Raw genomic sequence first — 27,598 nt, forward strand, 5'->3', positions numbered from 1 at the left:
AAAGCCTAGTGAGGTCAGACTTGCTGTGTTTGCCAGAAAAGCAGTGCATCATTCGCAGCTGGACTCCCTGCACACACCATGCAGAGCTGCTCTGTGCATAAGCAGCAAGCCAAATTAATTGGACTATTTGCATGCACATAGAGTTACTCTACAGCATGTATACCGCAAGTCCAGTATGTCTGGAATTACACCCAGCACCCATCTATGGTAATCCATCTCGCAGCCATCCCAGGGCAGATCTGCTTTGGGGACAGGCTTACATCAATGTCAGTTTATTCCATCTGTCTTTCTGTTGTTTTTCATTCAGTTTTTATTGTTTTACAACCCTTCTCACCTGTCATCTTTGTCCTTTTCTGTCCCTTTTCTGCCTGCTCCATGGCATGCATGCATCAACTCTTGAGCCACAGTGGAAACATCTGGAATTCTACACCACTTTTGTAGTGCTTTGAGCTCCCCAACAAGGTCTTTTACCCAAGAGTTGCACTTTTTATTCAAATAAGTCCAGCTGTGATATGTATGCAGTTCAGCCAAATGAGCTTCCTGACAAAGTGCATTCCACAGCTAGTATTTGCTCACCCAAGGAAACGACCCTTTGCTGTGTACATGGAAGGGTTTTAATCTTGCTGTCCCATGGCAGAGTGAAGTATTAGATGATGACCCTAATAAATGGTCCAATTTTTTGCAGAGAAAAAAGCACTGGAAAGTAAACACTGCACTAGAAAACACCCTTTCACCCCTCCCAGGAAATCCTTTCTTTCTGTGGGAATAGTCAAGCTCGTAAAGGAAAGTTCTTGTTATTTAGGTTAATTAATAGCTAATTGCTTTGCTCAACAGTGGGACCTGGGCTAGATCCCTGGCCACAAGCATTGCTAAATAAGCCCAAGTTGAGAACTGCTAACCTGGAGTGAAATTCAAGTGTTTCTGTGCAATAGCACTGCAAGGGAAAACTCGTGCTCATGCTGCTGAAGGGGATGCCATGTTTGCTTTGCCCATGTGGGATCAGCATGACGTGTTACTTTTACATTCATAAAGCTGTCATAAATAATAACCATACACTTTCTACTTTTGAATAATCCTTAATAGCGACTTTTATTCCCCTGAATGACCTCCAAAGAGGAGCCTTGCAGATAGTCCAAAGAAAGCAGCCCCAAACAACTCTCTTTGGAAGCACTGTCCTCAGCAAATTAGACACAGAGGCCTTTGGAATGGTGTTCTTTCCAAGTGTCGGCTGGTTTTATGGAAGCTAATGATGTAACTGAGAAGCAGTGTCTGCACTTCAGGTTGAATTCAGACATTTTGCATGCTAAAATAATTCCAGCTGCTTCATTTGCTTCCTTTTCCTGTGGATTCATTTCCAATTGATGTATTTCATGCTGGCAGTTTTTACAGATGTTGGCATTGGTCAAACAGAATTCCTGATCAAAATCCAGAGGGGAATGTATTGTTAAATAGTATCTGTCTTTCCTAGCTAGCTGCTGCTTGTTTTGGGTAGCAGAGAAGGTGGCTTTAAATTCGTATTTTAGTTACACAAAGTTAGTTTTGAATTGTTTTGTGTTTTAGAATAGTTAAAATGGAAATCCAGGTTAGCTGTCATGTATGGACCATTCAGATTAGTGAAAGCAGGAGAAGAGGAGTGGATGCACGGGAGTGAACGAAGCGCAGTGGACCGGTCTGTCTCTAAAGGCAGCAGTAATGTGTGCACAAAACCCCCAGATTAGCTTGTCCTGGCTCCTTAGTGTAACAGGAAATACACTGGAGAGTATCAAAGGGAAAGGTCTTCTGGGTCAGAACCTGACATTGTCTCTCATCCCAAGAGTAGCTCTTGTTTCAGCAAGACTTTGAGGTTGGCTTGGGACTGGTGATGGAAGCTGCAGTTGCCTTAAAGACTGCTTCCATAGCTGCAAAAATACACTTCCTCCTGTCTGTCACTTACAACCTGCAGTTTACATTAACAGTGTGATCTTTACATTTTTCACTTTCAGTTATGCAGACAATCCCAAAATTGGCCTTCACACTCTGAAGCAATCCAAATCCTTCATTTCTTGGGACAGTCAGTCTAGTGAGAATATTGTATTTTACATGTAGTGGCCATAGGAATACAATGGTCCCACTGTACATATATACACTTACAACTTATGTCTTAGAAGAAGTCCTGTAATATCTTTAAGAACAAATTATTATCATGGCTGTAGCCCTTTTTATGATGGCAAAAATCAGTAAAGAAGGAAAATGTGCCATTTGTGTAAGCCAATATTTTAACATACACGAAGATAACAGAAGGTCTCAGGCAGCAACAGAGGTCTGCAAATAGGTGGGACGCTTATGAGTGCAAATGCTATAACAATTCCAGTGTGTAGTAGCTGTGCAAGACCTATTCATGCTTATTACGATTTATTAGAAGTACAGCAATGCGTTGTCCTGCTGAATCTTGAGCATGACAAGCGAAGAGAGAAATTCTTCCAGGACTGTCTTTTTGCAGCATGCTTGACCGTGTCTCCAACATGGATTTGCACAGAGGATCCTGGGTGTATGGAGCTCATTGCACACTCAGGTTTGCAAAATGTCAGAACCGATACTCGCTTCCATCTCTCCGGCAGTCGGACTTTTCCCTCAGTTTTCCTTGGGGAATGAAGCTAAATCATTACTCTGAATCTGGGAGCAGTATTTGGGTGAGAAGTTTTTACTGACCATGACGCAAAATTAGACAAGTGCCTCAGCAGTCTTGCGTTCATGAAATTGTAGTGCTGCTTAGCAGCAAATGAGCAATACCCACTTCTCTTGCAAATGGGTTTCTTTATAGTCTAACTGGAAGGATGCGAGCACTGAAAAGTGGCCAGTGATGAACTATGTACCATTATTTTCTCTGTTGACAGGAGAAAGTAATACAGCGTAGACGTTTAGTTTGAATTGTTTATTGGACTAAAAACAGTTTAAAAAACAAGAAATAAATCCAGCTGTTAGAAAAAAAAATTTGTTGTTTGAGGTGGATGAACTTTTATTCTGGGATCTATTTTCTTGTCTACAGATCATTTGCAGGAATGGACTAATGCTTTTGCTTTTCCTTTTCTTTGTATACAAACATAGAACAAGCTGTGCAATTAAGAATTGGGTTCCAGCCCATTTTAGGAAGATGGCTGCATTTAGTTTTGCTATTTGACCTCAGCAGCAGAGTGGTATGACTGAAAGTACACCTGCGCTGCACAAAATCAAAGTCTACTAGACAAATAATAGCGATGTCCTTTTCTAAAGCATCCTTGAAAAGTACTTGTACATCATTTCTTGCTAAGATTGATCTCTGCCAGGAAACTTAAATAGTTGGTTACTACTTTAAATAGTAATTGGGTTTGGTGACTGTCAGTTGAAACTCAGCTTCACGTAGGCCTTCATTGCACAGAAGGTACAGGGAGGAATACAGTGGGCTGTGTTACCTTATAGTGGCCCTAAGATAATAATTGATATTAGGTGATCTAAAGATTTACAATTCAGGCACCCACCCCACAGCTTCCAGCTGCCCTGTTGCTTCCCTGGAGAAGCCAGCCTTCCCTAGGAAGAAGTCTCCCTCACACAGTAGCCTCTGCAGAAATGCCTTGAGGGACTCCACCTGAGTGCTCCCTTGACAATACTGCAGCTGATACTGTTTGAGAACATCATATGAAAATGCCCAAAGGGACAATGATTTAGCTCCCCAAGAGAAGAATGGGAAGCTGAGGAGAAGTGCAAGCCTAGCTGAGGAACAGGACTAGGGAGGTGGCTCTACTCCTTGTAGCCTTCCTATGTAGCTTTAGGTTTATGTCACATAAAATCATGTTTTTAAATGTATTTAGGTCTTAAAGATGCAGATGAGTGGCTTTGGTTAGACTCCAAAGCCTCTAAAAATAGCAATTAAGTAGCTCCCCAGCTTTGAGGATCTGTATCTCAGGTTTCCACTTACACAGTGTAAGTAATTGTGGCTCTGCCATGGAGATGGCTACATCAGAGCCTGTGATGCGCCTGCGTACCATAGTGCTGATATCTCTGCACAGCCCTGCAGGCAATAAGTCATCTCTTTGCCTTATTTGCTTCAGTGCTAAATAATGTTCATCCTGTGCTAGTGTGCTGTGATGCATTGATATTGATGATTTTCAGCAGCTGTAGGGTAACTGACTTGTTTCCTTCACTGAGATGAGTAAGAGTAGGGAAGAAATTATGTGTTTGTGTGTGTCATTGTTCATTTTCCCCCACTGTGAAGCATTAATTGGTGACTGCAAAATTTTCTTTCCCCCATCCGTTCTTAAAGGACTCACATAGGAGTTAATTGCCAAAAAGAAAATTTCATGATACAACAGTATAAGGGATGACAAAGCCCATGTGGGAGTGGAACAGTTTGAAATGCAGGCAGGTCCTAAGGACTCTAGTAATACCCCTCCTCCTTTGGCAAGAGGGAGAAGGCAAAATAGTCTGTGATGTAATGGTCTGACTTGGCATTTATGGCTTGCAAGCTGGTGCTTAGCAACTCTGCAGTTTAGGATTACAGAATTATCAGCAGAGAAATATTGTTGCTTGAAATTGTGACATGGTTTTATAAACTTCCTTCTTTTACAGATTCGGTTAAACAGCAGAGGACTTATCTATTCTGTTGGTCTCCTGCTGGCATCTGTTTTTGTCACAGTATGTATATAGTCTTTTGTTCTTAATTTCCAAAAGAGTGATTTTTATAGACATTTTCTTCACCTGTTCCTTTCTCACTTCCAGCTGTAACAGTGGTTGTGAAGTCTGTTGTTAAGGGATAGGAATGGTCACTCCTATAGTAAACTTTCCCAAGACCTTAATCTGGCAGTTTACAGAAGCTACTGCTGTCACAAGACGGCTCTCCTACTTGTATATTTTTCATGGGAGGAGTCTGGGAGAGCTATTAGTAATCATTAGTTACTTTTCATGCTAGAGTTGAAGCAGATCCTTTGATATATGAAAAGATCCATTTTCCTGTTGGACAGGTAGACAAAATGCTGTACAGTTTGCTTTGGCCCTCTGTAGGAACCTTCTGAAATAAAACACAGACCAGAACGAATAGTGCCTGCACATGACAATGTTTTTATTGAAATCAGTGACCCACATTCCCTGACCTGTCCAAGTCCAGCATAGCAGACCAGAAATGATAGACAGAAGAGGATTTATGTGACATCTTCTAAATCCTGAGACCAGCGGCTATGGGGAGTCCTCCTGTGCACTGCACACCAACGCAATTCCCACGTACTCAAAACTTTAGTCTCACAAGAGGTTTGTGTGGGAGCAAACTAAGCAAAGTCAAGCACAGCCTTAGACTGTGTGTCTCTAGATTGAGATGCAGAGGGGCACATGAAGCATTCTGAGTGAAGAAAAAGGAATCTGGCCTTTGGAAGTGTTTCTGATTGAATTAAATGGGATTGTTCTTGCCAAAATTAAATTCATTGCGGAAACTTAAGGCCCTTGTACCAGGACTCAAGGTGATGTAAGTCAGTGTGGCTTCAATGACTGTGTGGGGGGGGCTACTTTGATTTACTTCAGCTGTGTTTTTCAGCTCACTTGTTGCAGTACTTGCATTGTGATTGCTTCCAGCTGACCATGATCAGTAAAGGGACAGGCATCATCATGCTCCTGTAATTGAGAAAGGGATTTACCTCTTTATTTGAAATGTTCCTGCTGTGGTGGCTTACTCTGTGTTTATTGTAGGTTTTTGGTGTCCACATGAACAAATGGAAACTGGATAAGAAGCTAGGGTGCGTGTGCCTTTCCCTTTACGGCATCTTCCTATGTTTCTCCATCATGACAGAATTCAATGTTTTCACTTTTGTGAACTTGCCAATGTGCAGAGATCACTAATGCAGGTGGCAGACTGTCGGGAGGAACTTCCTTCTTACCTGTGCAATACAAGCCACGGCTGGCATCTCCTGAATGCGGTGCGCCTCCAAGTCGTGACGTATATCCTGTTCACTGTTCATAGGACCCGTGGCCCCATCTAGGTGTGCCCTCTCCCTGATCCCCCACAACCTGGAAAAATCCTGCATTGATGTGAAGATTATTTTTTTCAACATTCTTGTGATTTCCTAGCTCAGTTTTTGAACAGTGTGACTGGGACTCTAGATGAACTGGCTGCTAACTGGCGTCAAGCCAGGCAAAACTGGTCTGCTACAATTCCTCCTTTTTTTAAGTTATTTGATGGAAGACTAATCTAATTTATGACTTAAGACTATTGCAACAATGCAGAAGAGGGTACATCGTACAGGGGCTGATTTTCAAGGACAATCATGGGATTTTTTGTTGTTTGGCTTTTTTTTGTTGATTTTTTTGTTTGTTTATTTTGGTTTGGTTTTGTTCTGGTGGGGTTTGGGGGGTGGTGTTTGTTTTGCTTTGTTCCTTGTTTGGGGTTTGGTTTTTGTTTTTGTTTTTTTAATTGCCAGAGATCAACATCCTCTCTTGCAGCTTCTCCTTCTGAGACCTGGGTCTCCGGTAATGATCCAAAGGTCACAGGGCAGTGTAATATGGGAATACAATTCAAGGTACTCGGCACATGAGTGAATTTACTGCATATTAAAAGAAGATTGTCAAGGCAACAGACAGTGACTTTTTACCATAAATAATGAACCTTGTACAGGTGTGATGAGGAACGCAAGGTAAACGTGGATTCAAGGGGTAAACACTGCTACCGTTCTACTGCTAATGTTGGAGTTGTATTACTAGGGTGTTTATGGAATTTCCAAGCAATAGTTTGACTGCCAGCCCAGGAGGGCTACCAAGGAGGTGTTCTGGTTTTTAAGGATCTGAACGTGGAAAAGGAAGGTCAGAACTTTCTCTGCTTCATCAGATTTCTTGTTTCTGGGGGGATTCAATAGCTCTTATTTGTTCTGAGAAGGATATAAGTATGTGTCAGAACTTTTCTAAATGAGTTACAGACACTGGTTTCTTTAAAAGGAAAGAGGCATATTTTGCACAGACGTAGTTACTGAAGTCATAATTTGCCACTCTTTAAAGAATACACTGGGCCTGGCCAGATATTTGTCTTCTTAAGCAGTTGAACTTACCTGATAACAGATCATGTGGATTCATCATCCCTCCTTTGGGAGGGAGGAAGACACAGAGAGAGATGGCACTTCTTAAAATGTGGAATATCTTCAATGCAGACTCGCTCACAGATCTTAAGTTATTGTGAAAGTTTAGCTATTCATTGTTCCAATATCCCTGCTAGATTTTGTATAATTCTGTATTAATATGCAGGCAGATTCCACCCCATGAGAAAGACCATCACAGCTTCATTTGTATGTATTGATACTGTGGATTCTTGCCAGTGCTGGCTCTTGTATTTACTTTAAGCACTGATCACTTCTGATTCATTTGGTATGTTTTTTCCTCTTTCTTGTATATGTTCTACTACAAAATGTATTAAGATACTACCAGCTAGGTGAATGTTTTTGTCTATGGTACAAACAGTGGCAAATATTGGTAGTAATGGCACAGCAAACCCTACGTAAAAAAAAAAAGAAACACCAAAACACCAAACCCTAAACTATAACAGGGGGAAAAAAGCCACTCCAACTTAAAACAAAAACAAAAAAAAAAAAGGAGCCCTATTCACAGACAGAAAGCCAATTTTTATTTCATTTGCACTTTTGGAAGTGATTTTTTCAGTTCAATTTTCATTGGACAAAATGTTGTAAATCAAAGTATTTACACCTTGTGGTTTCCATTCAGTTCAGCACCTGATTTTCTCTCTTTGTTACTCTAAATGTGTGGAGGCACTGGCAGCTGTTGCACTGTGTATGTCAAAGAAATCCAGTGGAAAAAGCTGTGTACCGCTGGCCTTGGTGAACAAAGTGTGCTTGTGGATCCCTGGCAAGAAGAAGGAAGGGTCCAGGGACAGGCAGCAGAGAGAGTCAATGACATGCCTGCGTCATCATTTTTCATTCTGGAAAACAATTGTGTTGCTACTTGCCAAGCTATGCAGCCTGTTGTTTTAGGAGCCTTCTCGAAGCTACGCCCGCTGGAAGTCCTCTTGCATTAGGAAGCCCACTGTACCTCCCTGCTGGATTTTTTTGTGCTGTTGTTTCTTATTTTTGTTGTTGTAGAGAAGATTAATAATAACCACTAAAATGCCTAAATACTTCCTTAAATCAAACAATGTTAGCAACAATGTGGTACATTTCACTAAAATCCACCCCACAAACACACAGCTATGCTCTTGTAGCAAGATGCAGTTGTTCCTAAGCAGAGTGTTTCCTTGCTGACAGAAGGGACAGATTTGGGGAAGGGGAAAGAAAAAGTTTTTTAAAAAAAAAAAAAAGAGAGAAGTTTCACATCAGGGCCTATTATTACTTCTATTTTGAATATTTATACTGCTGCTCCAATGGAGCCAGTTGGATCTATTTCTACGAAATAGCCATTACCTAACCCGTGGCACAAAAACTGCATGAGTATTTTTTAGAAACTTTTCCTATTGGTGTGCATTAAATACTGTAGTATATCATAGCTTTGCATTGTGTGTAAAACCTGAAATACCTTGTTTTGACACTTGTGTGTTGTGCAAGAATGTTCTGCAAGTTGTTTGTTCTAAGCAGAAGCAAAAGGAACATTGAACTGCCATTATTTGTGCCATATATGAATTGATAAGCACTTCCTATATTGACAGTTTCAGTGACGCGTGCTTACAATTTGCAACCAAATCAACCAGTGCAGACCTGGTTTGGAACAGGATAGACCAAATGAATGTGCGTTCTTCTTTTTATCTCCAAAAGAGAGTGTCTCTCAAGTTTGTTAGCATAATCTAAGCCTGTCAAAAAGTCCCCAAAGCAAACAACTTGACCAGTTTTTAGCATCCTTCCTGTATGACAAAACTCAGATAGACAGTTACATTCAAATGCAGTGCATATTAACAGCTTTACGCTATTGAGCCAAGCAGACAACTGAGTCTGAGAGGTTCTCTCGATATTAGATCCTGGAACCTGCTGCCTATGCATGGGGGGACAGCCAGCACCCAGCTTCGGCTTCCCAGCGAGCAGCTCTGCAGTGCCTGTTGCTGCCCAAGCTGCGGGCCTTCGTTGGCATGCGGGGCCACAGGAGCCCATCGAGGGCAGCTGCCCCTGCCCTGCACAGGCAACTGGGCTGACAGAGCCCCTGAAGGTGTGGGGTGGGACGGGGCCGTGGTGTGGTGGGACTGGGGCCATGGGTGTTTGGGGGTGACTGGGTGCAGGGAAGGAGGGAGCTGAGGCACAAAGGGGCTGTGGAGAGGCCCAGGGTTTGGGGGGCTAGGGGAAACCAGGGGTGAAGACAGGTTGGGTTGGGGTTTTTGAGTATGGCTGTGATTCATTTGCGTTTTTATTCTTCTGAAAGCAAGGGTCACCTTCATGTCTGAGGTTTCTCTGGTCTTTGGACCAGTTGACTGTTTTTCTTTCCATTCCTAGCTGTTTCAGGTGATTCATAATGAGTATTTCAAATGGAGATTAAAGAGCCCTTTCCTCAGCGGAGAGCCCTTCACTGTGGCTCTGACTTTGACCTGATTTAAATATGTGATCCCTTGCTAGTTTCAGCTGTGCTCAACGTGTGGATGGCCTTCCTTTGACAGCAGTTCAGAGGCAGAATGATAAGATACGATACGAGGAGGTGTTAAGACATGCTGGAAAAATTGCTTTTGTCCCTACCAAAGGTGAATTTCATCCTTGCCTTTTTTTCTTTTTCTTTTTTTTTTCTTTTTTTTTTTTTTTTTTTTAAAATGTACTGTACTTTTTGGTAGATTATGTCTGCTATAGGAACACCAGCCTAAAATGGGTGCATGAGAGATTTTCACTGGTATAATTTGGGGTTTTTCCTGTGATCCCATTTGCCTGCCTTGTTTTCAGCTTTGTGTGCTCAGCTGAGGACATTGAAATCAATTGGTTAGCATGTTTTGGATTTGTGACATTAGTGCTTGTGAAAACAAATGCTCATTCTTAACATTCAGATAGATGCGTGACTGGCTTTTTTCTTGACAAACCAAATCAGGTAGAACAGCAATCTATTTTTAGAAAAACAACATTCAGTGTAGGTGGAGCAGCCTGAGGGTAATATTTAATATCCTGCTGTCAGAGCAGGAATTTTTATATGCCTTTTCCAAATAACCATATTAATACTTGTAAGATAAAATGTAGATTGAATATACTTTTTAGAAAACCATACCTTTCTGCTGATTGACAAATGTTTCTTATATCAGGATTTTTTGGAAGCCCTAATCCTTTCAGATAAAGCTCACAGAGATGCAACGGTGTAAGGTTTATTTATTTCCAAGTTGCACCACTGGAGCTTTAAACTTATTTAAATATATACTTTAAAAATCAATCTCAGTGGACCATGCTTAGCTAGACTTAAATATGCCCTGTATTCATGAATTTTCATTTGATCAGTAGCCACTGTAAGTTAGTCTAAAATAGACTTAAAGCCTGGTAAGAATGTCCATATTAGGTTTGTACAACTTTAACTGAATCAGTTTAAAGCCATGCTTTTAAGGAAAGCAGCAGAAGTTTGAATATTTGGAAGACTTCAGCCACTTCACTTCAAATTTAAGGAGCTACAGAGTTTGAGTATGCTGAACGGGTGTACCAAGTATAATGCAAGGCTTAAAGTCAAAGGAAGAGAGTTTTCAGTATTCACTGACTTGAGTGGAAGTTGACTTCTATTGAAATCAACGGCAAAACCTCAATGATTGTTTTGTAGGGTCAGTGTACATGTTTGCAGCAGTAAGTCCTGAAAAGGACTGTTGCACTTTGTTTTTTAAAGATGAATGAACCTTTTATTTTCTTATCTGAATAGATAAATGAATAACTTAATACAACTAGGCACCTTTAAGGGAATTTACATGGATATTCTGTTAGCACTTAGTGGCCTCAAATCTGAAGCGTATTTCATAAACGCATCTACTCCCACCCAAACTGCTCTGACTTGTTTGGCTGAATCTTCAGACTCAATCTCAAGTGTGGACAAATCCATGCCTTTTGGAAAAGTTTTCTTTATTCACAGGAAAGCAGTGGCGGAGTAAATGGCAATTTGTTTCATTGTGCACCAGGGGATATAATTTGGCTGTGAAATTTGTTGTTCACCGCCCTGAAACAGCCCAAGATCTAGGCCAAGTTATCCAAGTTTGGGCAGAAGCATCTAATTTCAGGAAAACTTCTAAAAAAGCACAATTTATTTAAACAGCAGATTTTGTAAAGTATTTATATAGTTAAAATGACTTTATCATGATATACTGTAGGTAGTTTTTTATTTTATTTTACTTTTTCTAATAGCCTTGCAGAACAAGTTTTAAACCTTCTACACTAAAACAACCTGACAGAAATCTTGTCAGTGTAATCTTCATCTGCCAGGTAGGATTTGAATGGTGCTAAAAGTCAACATGATAATTTTACAGCAACAATTTAACATAACCTTTTTATTGCTAGTTGAGGGAAAACAAAACATTGCATGCCTGAACCTATGAGGGCTGTTGTACTTGATTACAGATCTGCTCAGATGTTGAGCATTTGCCTCTGAGGTTTTCCATCAGCATGCCTGACAAGTGAAGCAAGGATTTTGGACTCCCAGAGGAGTAGTTGCTGTTGCTGGACATTTTGTCTATCTCATGCTGTAATGAAAGGAGGGGGCTGCTAGTACACACCACACCTTGGCTACTGGTTACTGCCTGCTAGATTGGAATGATACTTGCTTCTTTATTGTGATAGAAACACAGATTTCCCTTAGGACCAAGTCTTACTAATTCTGGTCAGTGTTGTCTCCTGGCTGATAGGTGCTGGAGTAGTTGAGGAAACAAGGTCTCTGTTCACTTCGTGCACATAGACACAAACATTTGGTTGTGGAAGGAGTTACCTGCAGAAACGTTTTGTGGAGCGAAGAGGCCTGTAGCAAAAGCAAGTTTTAGTAATCATAGGGATATGTAACTCTGCCATTAGGCATGAAAAATACAGACCTCTGCACTTGTGCAGTGAGATTTACATACAACTAGTGGGGTCATTTCAGGAAAGCAGTCCCCTGGATAGCAAACCACCACATCTCTGAAGGAGACCTGCTGAAATAATTCCTGACAAAAAGTGGTACCATCTGTGCGCAGGTGCATGGCTACCATACGATCACTGTCATTTACTGAGTGTTGGAGTTTCAAAGTTTTAAAAGGGAAATAACCATGGGGTGGCAGGAGCACCAGTGTCTTTCGTGTCCTCTGGGATATGTCTCTGTTCTGGGCAGCCTCTGGTTCCTGAGAAGGCTGGGCCTCAGGCAGCTCTCATCCCAGGTGGCATAGCTGTGCCCACTGTCCAGCAGCGCGCTGTGGGAGAGGCTGTCCCGGCAGCCACAGACCACGCTGCCCTCAGCCGGCGCCGTGCAGCTGGGACATACTTCTGAGTTCAGCTCTCACAGGGTCTCAGGGCCGTCCAAAGTGCTGCTCCCGAGGGAGGGTGTTGGGGTGCATGCTGCCTGCCATTCCTGGGTAATACCCACCCCAGCGCAAGGGGATGAGAGCAATTGCACCTCTTCCCTGGCCTGATTCAAGTCCTGGCATCCTTGGGCAGACTGTGCTCAGGCAGGCTCCTAAGTTGCAAGTCCGGAAGGTACCAGAGCCCTTGTTCAACACGAAGCACGTACCTTGTCATGCAGAGGTCTGTGTATTGAAAGCTAAGCACATGCTTAAGTGTTTTGCTGAGAAAATTGGTTTAGTGAATCCAGATCTTTGGCATCAGCAGGGTTCATTTAAGTGCCCAACAAAAGTAGCACGTGCAGTCTAAGAGTGGGAGCAACTGCAGCAAAATGTTCCCATTGGGAGGCCAGAATAAGCCTTACTTATATGTAAGTATAGGAGGACTTCTGATAGAGATGAGATATGCAGACCCTGTATAAATGTTGGGACATGCTGTGAAATCTTTTTCAAAAGCAGACATCCCTGTACACCCAACAGCCACCTGATTGTTTCCTTAGGATTTTATCTTGCTCCTTGTGTTGCAAGGATTCAGGATTTTGCTTCCACTTTCTATCTCGTAAGCTGAAACCCTCTGGCTTTGAAGGCTGACCCACGTACTCAGCACAGAATTCATGTGCTGGGCTAGCAGAGATAGGATGTAGATTTTGATCCAGTAAATTTATGGGAGAAAATGCAAGGAGGTCTTTGCTTGGCACACCAATCTCAAAAACAACCTGACTCCAAAACAGTGTAGGCCTACTGTCTGCCTTTAAAATGCTCCAAACCGTTGGAATAACCACTTGTTACACAGTACCTGGGAAGACTTTTCATAGGATGTCTTTTCAAAGACCCTTCAAATGGGAAATTTGCACGTAAGAGGATACTTTGTATCTTAAGTGGCCTCAAAATGAATGAAATGGATGCAACCCTGCTCAGTTCCGGTTATGCAAAGACATTACGCAATGAACATAATCGATCTGATTAAGTGATTATACATCTGACCTGGGCCTTTCACAATTTAGGAAGCCAGACTATACTATATGATCCTACTTTTACTGAGGGACTCAGTCATAAGTTCATTGGCAGATTTTTGGGATTACTTTTTAAAAATGTATGAATGTAGATTTATATTCAAGCAGCATATATATACACACACACTTTACCTAGTATGTCCACTGCTGTTAAAATAAAGCTCTACAGTAACCAGCTGCCATCTGCATAGGAATAAAGCTCTATAATGGCAACTGCCAAGATGCTAAGTGTATCGGTATTTAAGATAGTCTTACACACATCTATTTATAAATGCAATAGATGGTTACTAGTTTTTATTTGTTTCCATGTTGTATCAACAAGGTATGGTGAGTGGTGCATGGCAGTTGCAGATCTACAATATAGCAGGTCGAAAGCTTAAACAGCGTATCTTTGTACATTTAATAATATTTCTATTTGTAATTATGGTTAGTCATTTGAAATTCCAGTTGCATTTTCTATGTTTTTCAAAGACAGCTTTGAAAAAGAAAAAAGAGCATGCGCAAGACATTGAGGAGGTCAGGAAATTCTGCACTGAAGTATTTATACATCTTATTTATTTATTTATCAAACACTAAGAGCTGAGCCTCTGGTTCAAGAAAACCCTGTGCTGGCAGAAGATTTAGGAACCTAATTTCAGTACCCGCCTGAAGCTAAGCGCAGGTTTTCCTGAATCACGGACCAAGCAGACTAAGCCATTAAAAGCATCATATTATCCTTTTGAGTGGCCACAAAAAGTGGCGAGACCTTCGTGGATGCTTCTTCTAACTTACACTAGTAGAGAAGCTGAGGAACGCTGAGACACCCAAAGATGCTTCTGCAATGCTCACTTCTTGATCCGTAAGAGTAGAAATATATAAATAGAAAATACTGGTTGTGCGCTAATGTTTGTAACATCACTGTCACGAGGTACCACTTGCAATAATTAGAGTTCACATTTCATAAGATACCAATGAGTAGATTTTTTAAAAATTATCTTCAGTAATCTTCTTTTAGTAAGGAAGTAATCTTCTTCTGTCTAGTTTTCCCCAGCTCCCTTTAACACTAAATGGCTCTGGTTAAATGTGAAGATCTCTCTTTAAAACAGATGGCATGCGCTAGCAAATGCTTGGGTGAAGCTGACATTTATTGTCCCAGCTTTATGACAATTTTACGTTTACAGTAGGCAAGGATCTCCACTTTGAAATCCTGCAGTAAAAATGGTTCCACCACTTGCAAATGCAGTACTTCCCTATTTCCACCGCATTGTTTTGGTTTCAGGTAGGTCAGTAGATCTCCATTGTAGAAGAATGTATCACATCATTGCTATCGGTGTGAATCACAGTAGGGCTTGTTGTTGGGAAATACAAGAGCAATGATGGAGTCATTTTACAGACAGTGTATTGGGGGGAAGAAATCTGGAAGTCTGTATTTCATCAGCTCTTAAAGACTTGAGGGTTTTTCAGATGAGAAAAGAAAAAATTGGAAGATAAAGGCTGATTGCATAAAGTATTGCATCAGTCTTTCATAAATGTTTGCATAATATTCAAGATTCGCATAAAGTGAGCTTCCACATTCTGTCAAGCACAGAGCTCAGCTGAGTCGTTCATTCTAGATGCTCAGAAACAATCCTTTTCTTTCAGTAATTGTCACTGGTGGGTCAAAACCTGACGGTAACATACATCTCTGTATCTCAAAATTGTTTTGTGAAATTGCACAATGTTTAGGTCAAACGGGCAAGCACAGAACTTGAACTACAAGTTCTTGAAAGAAGCCAAAGCAAGATGTTTGTGGAATAACTTTGTTCTTAAGGAATTTTTTTTAAATGGATGACAGAAGCAAAGGGCACAAGGCATGGTTCTGTAATTATGCAGCACCTGTGGAGAGCAAGTGCAAACAAGGGTAATAGGGCATTGTAAAAAGCTGGTTATTGCGTAATTAGGATACTGGCAAGTTTTGCAGGGGCTGCATTTACGTGGAGGTTTGCCTGAATACTATTTGATCTTTACAGCTCTTGCCCTTCTGACGAAAGGTATTTCTTCCTGGTGAGACATACTGCATCCCTTTATCAGGGAGAGGGGGAGAGAGGGCGAGATATGCCAAAGACAGTGTCTCTGACTTGGTTCTTATCCTAGCTTCGCAAGTATGTGTTTTATCTGTTATGTAAATGATAGCAAAAGCATGCTAGTAGCAATCTGCATAGCTGAGAGATGAGCTGGTAGGCAGTGAACTTTGCCATGCATTGAAGATTTAGGGACAAACTCTACTTAATGTTCCCCCGACTAATAGTTTGACTTCACTGTCTGTCCCTGTAAAGCTGAGAATTGTTACTAGGTCCTTAATGCAGGCAGTATTTGTAAGAGATGACTGAAGGAATGATAGATTATGTTCCTCCTCAGATGGAATGCTTGTTTTTCAACACTGAAACCAGACTAGGAAGATGTTTGTTCGAGTTTGGGGGATTTGGGGTTTTTTTTTTTGCTGTCTGCCAAAGTACTGCGCAATCTGAAATCCCTTGGTACGGTTTGGCAATGGTTCAGGTGTTCCTGTTGCTAGCGCATCTGTCAGAGCTTCAGCCAACAGGGACATGCAGGAGGGCAGGACTGGTGCTTCTTTTCAGTCTGTGGTTCATCTGGTCACAGGCATGGGTGTGTGGCGAGCAGCCCCGCAGGGTGAAGTTCACTTCTGCCTGCAACCCCGGCACAAGCGTGGCAATGCAAATTCATACACTGGTAAATCAGGATTTCACGAGAACAAAACGGTTAGCAGATTGACCCGTTAATCCTCAGGTATGTTGCACAAGTTTCAGGGTCCCCTGCCCTCCCCCACACCTCCTCATCCTCCTCCTCCCCTGGCTTATCTAGCATTTTTTTGGACCAGGCTTTCATTAACTCAGCACTTTTGATAGCTCCCATTTATGCACAAAGAAACATGGCTGAATTCTCAGAAGTGCTGGGCCCCTGCTCGCCACTGAAGGGCAACGGGTGTTGTTGGGCACAGGCTCTCTTGAGAAACTTCCCTTTGTTTTCTTTTTCTTGCAAGGGCTTTGCCCACCAGTCCCCCTGCGGTTGGGGTGAGTTTGCAGGTATGTACCTGTAAGAGAACAAGTCAGCTGGTGTAAGGGCAGCTGGTTTCTTTGCACATGGGGGGCTCTTTTAGCTCCTTCCAGCCTTTTGCAAAACCAAGCCCAAACCGCCGTATTTACATGGCACTGTCCATGACCTAATAAGCGCCATCAGAGCCAGTCTAGGTCTGCACCCTGTAGTCAGCTTTGCACCACCAAGGCATGCAGGGAGAGCCCCAGTGCCAGCGACTGGGGGGTGGTTTGGTGTGTTCAAGTCATCTCGTGGCCCAGCAGTTATGCTATTTAAGATCTGACAATTTCGTGGAGCTATTACGGAAAACTTGGTTTTGTACCATTACTAAACTCTTAGACTGCTGAATGCAATCCCTACTATGGCTTGTTCTAAAACAGACCCTGATGAAACCATGCGGATTTCTTTGAACTGTGTGCGTGATGAGTTTTCTACTTTATGGTGCAGTCACAGCATCAAAGCTGCAGGAAGCATAGCAATAAAAGTGACTGATACGAGTACCTTTTGATTTGGGATCAAATGACACCGTCTGGGTTCCTTTTCACTGAGTGGGAAGATTCTGTGATGCTTCTAACCATAAGGAAGAAAATGTAGGTTGAACTGAGTGCAAATGCACATATAATGTATGTTCATTTACATTTACAGCCAGCCAGAAAACAAAATAATCAGTGGTTTCTAGTAATATCATTCTACTCAAAGTAGCTTTTTATTAAGTCAGCTTAGAAGTGTTAAAATGGTGGAGCCACAGACAAAACATTTGTTACCTTTTGAAATTATTTACAATGGTTTTGTCGTACTTGTACAAGTATTATAAGGTCGGTCTTTCTGTATGTTTGTTTTACAACGTGTTGTAGAATAGTCTTCTATGCATAGCTGTTCTACTTGCCTGTGTAAGTTACAAATTTAACAGAAATGAAAGCATGCATTTTTCTCTGTTTGCTGGTAACCTATGAAATTAGAAACCTGTATTTCTGTGTTTTTAATGTGTTATAGTATAAACAAAATTCACAGCACTATTGTCTATGGAATATCAAAAAGTTTTATTAGAATGTTTTGTCATTTGATTTAATAATGTGTCGGACATCTACACTAAGACAATATAATGTTTATCAATAAAAATATCCTCTCTTTGTACTAACTTAACACTTCAGGGTGTGCTTGGATGTAGGAGTAGAGCACCCCTGTGGGTCACAATCCCAACGATTTATTTCTGGCATAATTCTAAGAATACTTTGTGCCATTTGTTTGACCTCAGCATTGAATTTAGGGAATGAAGGAAGAAGAAAAGAGAGGTTTTATACTTTGTATTTCCTCTGCCACTTGATGTGCATTTGCTGTAAAGGTGTGTTCACCACAGTAGTTCATGTAGAAGTCGGCCAGCTCGTGTGACCTGTACATGTCAAGAGTCCATACAGAAACAAACGCTGAGGGAATTTTATTTGCTATTTTATAATGAGTCAAAATTCTGCTCTGTTACGACAATACAGATCTGAAATTACTGCACTGAAATTATTCTCTTCCAGACATATGGTAGTGGGGGTTGATTGTCACTCTCCCAGCTGGAAGGATTCTGTGCCTGTGAGAGTTCAGCCATTGACAGCCATGGTTATGAGATCCAGTCCTCCCTCCCAAGTTACTCCTGGAGTAATATTTTCAGTAATGCTTGGAATAATAATGAGGAGGCGGTTCTACTAAAACGGTTCTGATGCAGCCAGCTTCCATTGCAGAAAGCTGCAGAAAACTGGTGGAAAGAGCTTGTTAGAAGACGTACTTCTAGACTAGTAAAATACTTGTGCTGCTTTTATGCACTGCACCAGCTGAGCAGATACTGCGGTTTCCCTACTAAATTTGAGCCTGCCTTGGTGACAGGACTCTCCTTGCTTCTGCCTCATCGCACGAGAAAGTTGGGACACTTCAGCTGGCCTCCCTTCCCATTATACTTCCTCTAAAAGAAGGGCTTGAGATCCTTGAATGAAAAGGCACATATTGGGACTGGCTACCTCACCTAAAATACCTTTGCTTATGTCTTTGTAACAGCCGCTGCCAAAACGATATCTTTCTTCTGAAGTACCCACTGTGTACACCAGAAGCAGTGGTATATCTTAGGCAGAAGAGGTTATTTATTTACATATCTGCAGCTAATTTCCAGGTGCAGAAGAGTCATGCGGTGCAGAAAAGGCACACATGCTGATCCCATGTCTCTGTCCATGAATACAGAGGTGAGGTGCAGCCTTTGATGTTAATGCAGAAAATGTCTTTCATCAGTGCAAGCCCAGCAGTTGTCTTGAAAATATTTTCCATTGGTTCGATTGTTTGCTTTCCAGCTCTGTCTGCTGGCATCCCAAAAGGTATGTTGGAATCCATACGGATGCTGCATCTCTGTAGAGACTTCCCCATGACTGGTTTTCTGCTGCAAAGATAATCTTGCTTTTCGTCACAATTTGGAGCCGTTCCAGTTGGCTGTTGGACTCTGAAGATACTCTTACTCCCTACCCCCTGCCAGGGTGATATTCCAAATATGCATCTTTTTTGATTCAGTCGTAGTAATCACAGATTACTTCACTTTAGAAAAATTTTGTGTAACTTACAGCCTGGAAAGTTAGAAATTGGTTTTCAGAGGTCAGGGGAGTGATTGAATTTCTAGCCACTTTCATTAAAGTTAGGAAAATCAGTGTGTTAAGGCAAGCCATCATTGTTTCTGCTGGAGGAGTTATCGAAGAATATGTATTTCATATTCATGTATTCACTTTTGCTTTTTTAGAAACCTGCTGTGTCATCTCTGCAGTTATTCTTCAGCCATTGCAAACCCTGCCTAAGCAAAGATGTGAATTTTTAGTGCAGAACAAAAAAATGAAACAGCAGAGCAGAAGTACAAAGTGGTGAAAAGAAAACTAACCCTCCTCTCCCACCTGGCCATCTTTATCCATCATACAGATGCAAAACTAGGGCACAAATCCTATTTATTTTCTATTTGGAGGTCGCTTCTCACTTGCTTTATGGAGGCCCAACTTGTGTCTTTTTCACCCCCAAAGCTATTTGCTTTGAATTACCACTTCCAGAGATGAGAGATCTTGTCTCTGTAAGTTGCAGGTAACAATCTCCCTCCAGCTTCTGCCCAATTGATTTTGACCTGTTTATTACATCCTTTTCTGCTTGAACAAAACTGCATCTGCCTGTGTTCCCAGACTAGTGTCCTCTGATTGATAACTCTGAAGTCTTCAGTCATCCCAAAATCATGATTGCAAGAGGACTAATTAATTAATGTCTCTGCTGCTGTGGGAAATTTATTTCCTTCTTTGATTTAATCTTTGGAATAATATTAAAAAAAAAAAAAAAAACAAAAACCCACACAAACAAACGAACAAAAAAACCCCAGAGATGCAGGTTTGTGACCTTTTGTTCCCTTTATACCACAAGGCAAATTGTACTATATGTACATCCACAATACACACCCTAACCTGTACCGGAGCATCAGGCTAATTTTTCCCTTCCAAAACGTAATTCTTAAAGCCAAGGAAAATCTTACACCATGCTCTGCTCCCTAAGCCTGCCTTTACCTGCCACAGTGCAGCTGGTGGTACCACTGCACGGCTGTCCACATCAGCGCTGTGGACCGCAGCACCTGGGGAACCAGGACTTCTGTCTCATACCTGAGGAATTCAAGCACTTGCCTTTCCTTCTGTTAATCTAGTGAATGAGGTAGAGCTTGGAGACAAGCCTCCACCCAAAATGTTTTTTAGCTTGTTGGTACTTGCAGCCTCCCAGGACACAGGCAACCAAAAGCACGTGTGCTTGCAGAGCAGGACATCCTGCCCCCAGTGCCTGGCATCCCAAACAAAGTGCAATGCCCGTTCAGTTGTGAAGAGCCATGGACAGAACCGCCTGTCCATCCTGAGGTTATGCATCCCAGAAAAGCTGAGGCATTTCCATACAACTCTGTCACAGCCCTGGGGGTTCAGCTGCAGGCATCTCCCAGCTCAGTGGGCTGGCTAGTGAGGCTTCTCCCCACCCTTGCATGGGGTGCCGAGGCATTTTAACCACACCCTGAAGAACGAGTGCTTAATGGCTAGGGCTTTTGGTGCCAAAATCCTTTATGAGGCAGCCTTCAGGTTGCTGGTGGGCTGCACAGCTCCTTGAAAGTGCAACTCCTAATCCTTGGCGCTGGGAGGTGGATGAACACAGGTACTCCCAGCACATTGTGCTTTCTAGAAAGCTCCTGAAGCAGAGGAAACATACAGCTGTGCCTCTTGAGAAGGAAGTATGCAGACACAGGACTTGGGACAAACTGCAGGTATGTTGATTTTGTGTATATTTTTCCTCCCTGCTGCAATGGTAGTTAGCCCTCTTAGCACAGCTGAGCATCTGCCCGCTTCCCCTCCAGCTGCTTTAAGTGGGCTGTAGCTAGAATTCAGAGAGAAGGAGGCTCATCTTCAACCTCTGACTGTCAGGAACAAATGGCACTCTGTAATTGGTGTGAGCCTTCTTCACAGTGCCAAGCAAATCGCTAGAGGAGAGGATCATAGAATAAACAAAAACAATTGAATACCACAGCCTGGAGAGAGCAGGTGCAACGAAACCACTTCAAACCAGAGCAGTTGCTTACTGCACAAGAAGATTTACAAGTAAGCCTTGAAAGAATTAATGGGGAAAAAAAAAAAGAAGTGGCATAATTAATGTATCAGCTGCAGTGGAAATGTCTCAAACAAGTAACATTAAAAAGAGAACTCTGCTTTGTGTGTGTGAACTTAAAACAACATTTGTCCTGCCTAAAATTCTTTTGTGCTGACTGCAGCAAGAGCTTGGATTTTACAAGTGTATTTTCTAATGTTGCAGAGCAATGCCATCTAGGGCATATAGACTTACAAATACCAACAGAAATGTTACCCATCCTTAGTGATAGAGCTTGCTGGGTTGAATATTAATAACCGGTTCATCACATATGCATTAGGCCTGTTGGGATTTGCTGTTGGGATACTGAAAATGTTCAGTATCTGCTTCCAGTTTTCCAGAGTGCTCTGTGTAAGATATTAATGGATAGTTTTGTCTCAACTGGAAAATAATGAGTTTCTGTATGTACCTTATTTCCTGTGTAAATCCACTTGATAGCTTGCATCTGTGCAGCACAGCAGGGATTATCAATGGTCCCTCTAATCTTCAACTACTCAAGGACTTTGCTGTGGCTGTGATTAGAGCAGCGATACACTTGGACAGCAGATTAAACTATTAAATCTAACAGGCCAGATCTTGGCGTTCTTATTCAAAAGCTACTTACTCTGTTACTGAGATCCTCCCGTTCAAACCAAGCTGCCTGTAGAATATGGGTCTGTGTTAACTGAAAATATCTCAAGAACCTGGCTCAGTCGCAGCTCTGTCCTTGCTCCTGGCTGTTGCAGCTCTCCCCACACAGAAGATTAAGCACCGGATATAAGTAGGTAGCAATCTGCTAGGGTCAGTGGAGGTCTACGGCAATAACTACTTATGAACCTGGACTCACGTGTATTACATTTTCAGTACTATTTTGTCCTCTTGCTTCCTACAATTTAATTTCATAATGCTTGGCCTTTCTAAGGAACGGTAACAACATTTAGTGGCACTTTAGAACAATATCCTTTATCTCTGTAATGGATTTTCTTGTTCTACATACACAAATTTGATCCCCGCTGGAGAATAGCAAGGGCTTTAACTCTCAGATCAATCTCAGGGGATCCTTCAAACTGCAAGGCTGCACACCAGCTTCTGGACCAGCCAGCTTCTGCCCGCTTCTGTAAGAGGTATGCTTGGAGCTGCTTGACCTCAGGTTATTGGCCTTGTGTGACTTAGCTGTTTTTACAAGCAGCTCCAAACTGAAGGCAAAATACGTGACTATAACTTGAAAGCACATTGAGAAATGTTAATACTTCCACTAAAAAAGACAAGAGCTTCTAACATAGCTACAGGCATTTTTTTTTCCCCTCCCCTTGAATAATGGCAGGCTTGTTGCTATCCCAGCAAAGGGAGGGCCCGATCTACCTCCAGGTTTGTAGCGGTCTGGTTTGGCTGCCAAGAGATAATAAAGCAAATGCCTGCTGCCACCTTAAATGGCATTGCGTATGGGTGCAAAAATGCACACACACACACAGAGGCATAGTGAAGCAGTGGAGGTCTTGGGAGGCAATGGGCAGGTGTTAACAGTTTTAATTAAGAAGCAGAAATTACATTAGTAATTATATTTTTGTTGGGTCTAGTTAAACAGTGCGCTGTTAAAACATCATGCTGAAGTGACAAATAATTAGTTGACCACAGTTCTCCCTAGTGACCTGTTTTCCCAAAAATTTGCATGGTGTTTGTCACTTCTCATTGTAACTGGAGATCTGAAGTACAGTTGACTTCATTTAGCAGTTTTATGGCCAGGTTACAAACTCTGGGGTTTTTTTCCCCTTTTTTCTTCTTCAGTAGCTTTGCAAAGATAAAAGGATGACTCATAATGATTACTTTTCTGCAAGTTAAGACAGTTGGGAGAGAAGGACTGGATATGCCAGCCTGTGTTTTCTGGAAGATGATGAGAGCGTGTATCACAACCACCGTAATGAAGGCAGAGGCTAGTTTACTGGTAGTAGCTGGTACTCGAGTGCTTTAAAACTGATGTCCAAACTTGAATCAACTCGAGTTGCAGTGCTTCAGTGGTGGGTCTGAGACAGCACCCATGATTCAGAATCCAAGTGGAGTGAGGAAGCAATTACCCAAATACAGGTCCTACCACCTCTTCCCTCCTCCCCACAGGGCATCACATAAAAAAGGTGCATGTTCAGTGGTGCAGTCGGAGCCATCGTATGGCTCTGATTCTTCCCAAGTTCCTGAGGATTACTCACAGTTAGTGTCTGGCAGTCGTCATCTCCCCGGCCAGAGATCTCGTCGCTACTCTCATGTCACTTTGGCTCAGGCTGTAGAGAAAAGAATAGCTTTTGGCACATACGCAGCTGGAATGAGCTTTCATTGGCAGCTGGAGGCTCAATATTGCACCTTCCCTTCTTGCTCCCTGATCTAATGAGGCTGCTGGTGAGGAGATGGTATCAGATGCCACAGCCCTCTCATCTTCCTTACACGGTGCTCAGAGAGGGCAGGACGTGTGTGGTGCCCCCGCGTTGCTCTTGGCCTGCACTTTGCAGGGGCTTTCTGAGAAACCTGGACTTCTGGTCCACATGCTCTTTGAGAGCTAGGATGTCAAACTGCTCCCACATCCCTGAACAGATATACATTTTATTTGAATACTGTTTTCAAAAAAAACCCAACTTCAAATTAAAGAAAGGGAAGGTAAGAATTAAGTGCTACTGAGCTGAAAATGCAGTTATGCAGCATTTCCACTTATTCATTTCCTGGCTGTCAGGAAGACGCATGAATACTAGCTGCTGTTGGATCTCTCATCAGAACCCCATGATGGAAATCCATCCTGATGTGGGGGAGTGTTGAAAAGCTGTTGGCCAGATCTCCCTTCATGAGACAAGGCTGAGAGGGTTGAACTTAAGAGCACAGCACCATGAAATAATAAAACAGTAATATCTTTCCATGGATGTAGTGACTAACAATCATAAACAACTTGATTCCAGTCCTTTGCTATCAACCTTAAAGAAGGAAAAAAAGAAACTGAAGGAGCACAAAGAGTGGCTCTGCAATGAGTACAGAAAATAGAAGACATACGTTTTTCTCCTTCCATTTTCGAGAGGATGTATGAAGATGCACAAGTGGATGGGGATTTGGCTAGATGCACAAGTGGGGAATTATGGCCTAGACAAGTGGTCTGTGCAGTGGGTGGGGAACTGGCTGACAGGCTGCACCCAAAGGGTGGTGGTAAATAGCTCCTTTTCCAAGTGACAACCTGTCACAAGTGGAGTCCCTCAGGGATCGATATTGGGCCCAATGTTATTCAACATCTTTATAAGTGATCTGGATAATGGGATCAAGTGTAGCCTGATGAAGTTTGCGGATGACCCAAGTTGAGTGGGGAAGTAGACACTCCAGAAGGGAGAGCTGCTCTGCAGGGAGATCTGGATAGGCTGGAAGAGTGGGCCAGCAAGAACCTTATGAAGTTCAACAAGGACAAGTGTAAGGTCCTGCACCTGGGAAAACATAATCTGGGAGTGCAGCACAGACTGGGATCCACCTGGCTGGAGAGCAGCTCTATGGAAAGGGACCTGGGGGTCCTGGTGGGACGAGAAGCTCAACATGAGCGAACAGTGGCTGCTGCGGCCAAGAAGGCCAACAGGGTGCTGGGTTGCATCAAAAAGAACATCGCCAGCAGAGAGAAAGAAGTCATTATCCCGCTCTACTCAGCGCTGGTCAGGCCACACCTGGCGTCCTGTGTCCAGTTCTGGTCCCCTCTATACAAAAAGGATGTGGACAGGCTGGAAGGGGTCCAGAGAATGATCAAGAATATCCAAGGACTGGGAAGCTGCCATATGAGGATAGCCTGGGAGAACTGGGTTTGTTCGTCCTTGAGAAAAGGAGGCTTAGAGGGGATCTCATCACCATGTACGAGTACTTAAGGGGTAGCTAAAAAGAAGATGGAGACTCCCTTTTTACAGAGTCCCATGGAGAGGACATGGGGGAATGGACACAAGTTGCTCTTGGGGAGATTCCGGTTGGACACCAGAGGGAAATTTTTCACAGTAAGGACAGTCACCACTGGAATAATCTCCCCAGGGAAGAGGTTGACTTGGCCACGTTGGACACCTTCAAGAGCCGTCTGGACAGGGTGATGGGCCATCTTGTTTAGACTCAGCTCCTCCTAGAAAGGTTGGGCTAGATGATCCCTGAGGTCCCTTCCAACCTGGGATTCTGTGATTCCGTGAAGGGACCTGGGGCTTTTTTCATAACATTTGTCCAGCCTGAATTTTATCCTGTTCGTGTAGCCTTTAGTTCAATAAATACAAGAATGCTGTATACTTTAATAAATGCATGCTAATGCACTGCATTTAATGAGATAACCATTAGAAAGAGTTACTTGTTAAGAATCATGCAGGCAGAGCTGGGAAGGGAACTGAAATCTCTTGAAAACCAGGTTAATCCACAGGACTGTCTTTTTCAAGAAACATTCTCCAATATTATTGTCAAGCTTTTCACTGAGAGCAAGCAGGTAGCAATCAAACATGACATGGGTGAACCTGCTAGGCTCATCTGAGTACCAAGGCAAGGTTTTACACAACAAAAACTTTTTCAGAATACGGTAATGAGGACGCAAAGCAAAGTGTGGTACTGGGGAACTACTGTATTGCCTCAGAAGGGAGAAATGACAAGTAAGGCCTAAGTCCCAGTTTCAAAGCTATTTCTTTGCCTGACTTCGGTGTCTGTGCATGTGGAAATGGCAAGAGGCAGCCATCAGCCAGAAATCAAAGGGTTCTGCCTTCAGCCTTCTCAAAACCCACCCTCAGGGATTAAGTCACATCCTTTTGCCTAGTCCATTCATTTAAACAGTGGCTCTGTCCAACAATTCAAACAGTTCCAGGCAGCAATAAGATTAACCCCTTTCTCATTTGCAGGATGTCAGCATCTCATCTCAGCAATTTCAGGCCCCAGCGACTTAATTATCAGGTCTATTTTATTCTCATATTGGCAGGATCGCTCAGCTCAGGCAACCTGAAAGGACCAGGATCATTATCCTACCCAGCTGCAGGGAACACCCTCACCTATAGTGGTGTTAGGTGTTTGACGCATTCACACCAAGCAGCACAACATGGCCAGGAGGTCTCTCTCAAAGGGGAAATTATTTCTTCAGGGCAGAGGCAGCAAGATGGCTCCACCACATGTACCAGGCAGGCATGGGTTAGCAGTAGACCAAGCAAAGCTCACAGATAGCCAGCCTGAACGGCACCAGCAAGGCTATGTTGGAAAGGCTGCTTTTGGGCAATCCCCAGAGGTAGGAAGGAACAAGCATGGATTGTCCTGGCCTGGGATCCAGCTGCACGTCTGCACCAGCTCTGCCTCACAGACCTGGGGAGCCGGAGCTCCCAGCTGCCTGGGACTTCTCCTGACACTCTCCGTCCACTCAGTTTTTTGAGGTTCATGGTGTGTCTCTTGTGGGTTTTGGCTGCATGAAGTTTTGGAGTATATGGCTTATAGGGTCAGGATAGCTGTCTACCTTGGCACTAGTAAATTCAGCACACAAAGTACTCTGTGACAGCAAAATTTTTATGAAGGTGGAATATTCTCTGGATCTGGAAAATGACGAGATGGAACAAGCAGAGATTCTGCCTCACCATACATGGCAGGTTATGCCTGACCCTAGACAACTCAGGATCCCAATACCAGCCTTGCTACAGCTTTCAGAAAAAGTAGCTGCTCAGTTCTATGGGTTTTGTTTGCTTTTTGGTTTGTGGGTTTGTTGGGTGTTTTTTTTCTTCCCATGTGTGTAAGTATATATGTCCCCCTCTTCTCACTGTATGAAAAAGTCATTAGGAAAGCTTAGCAAAACAACTAGGTGTGTTCTGCTCTTAAGCAGTTTTTGCTGTACCTCCTTCATGCAGTTTGATTCTTGTCTCCCTCCTCTTTTGTTCTAAAGCACAGCTGAGTGCCAATGTTGTTTTGCAAATCAGAACAATAAATGTGACTTACAGCCCATAGTGGAATATGCACAATACTGCCAAGGAATAAGATTTAGAATGTACTGAAGCAATCGCTGTCACGTGCTGTAAACTGAAATACACATCATGTTTTAAGGTGAGAAAAAATCACTCTGAAGTCATCAGTGAACATGACCAGGCTCTAGAGGACATGGGTGGATGCACCTCCACAGCTGGGAGACCGCACAAGTCTTTCTCTGGTGCCGCAGCAACATGTTCAGCATGCAGGAGATAGATCCCAGTGACTCATCTGCCTTTCCTGTAAAAAAGCGCTGCAGTTTTGTTTCTCCCTCCTGCAGAGATCACTTGTGATGTGGCAGGCTTCTAGGATAGGAGGCAGTGGAAGAGGAAAGTCTCTTGACACGGAAATCTTGGCTACCACAAGAGAAACTAGCTAAAGGAATTAATAGTTGCTGTTCCTTGCTGTGGTTGCCAGCATGTGACAACAGATAAGCAAGTCTGGTTCCTAGCCCCTT

The 27,598-nt window shown here is 42.7% G+C and overlaps 1 protein-coding gene across 3 annotated transcripts in view; it reads left to right on the forward strand.

Moving 5' to 3' along the window:
- The window catches only part of LOC142055585 (sodium/potassium/calcium exchanger 3-like), a 273,389-nt gene that overhangs the window by 162,523 nt on the left and 83,268 nt on the right, over positions 1–27,598 (forward strand). The window contains exons 16-17 of one of the 3 annotated variants that reach the window (XM_075089713.1): positions 4,582–4,647; positions 5,689–8,300. The exons of the other annotated variants lie outside the window; for them this stretch is intronic. Of the exons in view, the coding sequence (XP_074945814.1) occupies positions 4,582–4,647; positions 5,689–5,838 (216 nt within the window). The 3' untranslated portion in view covers positions 5,839–8,300. Of the gene's footprint in view, positions 1–4,581; positions 4,648–5,688; positions 8,301–27,598 lie in introns of those variants that run through there. 3 annotated transcript variants of the gene reach the window in all.

The sequence above is a fragment of the Phalacrocorax aristotelis genome, chromosome 3, assembly GCF_949628215.1.
Source record: "Phalacrocorax aristotelis chromosome 3, bGulAri2.1, whole genome shotgun sequence".
In the NCBI taxonomy this organism is placed as follows: domain Eukaryota; kingdom Metazoa; phylum Chordata; class Aves; order Suliformes; family Phalacrocoracidae; genus Phalacrocorax; species Phalacrocorax aristotelis.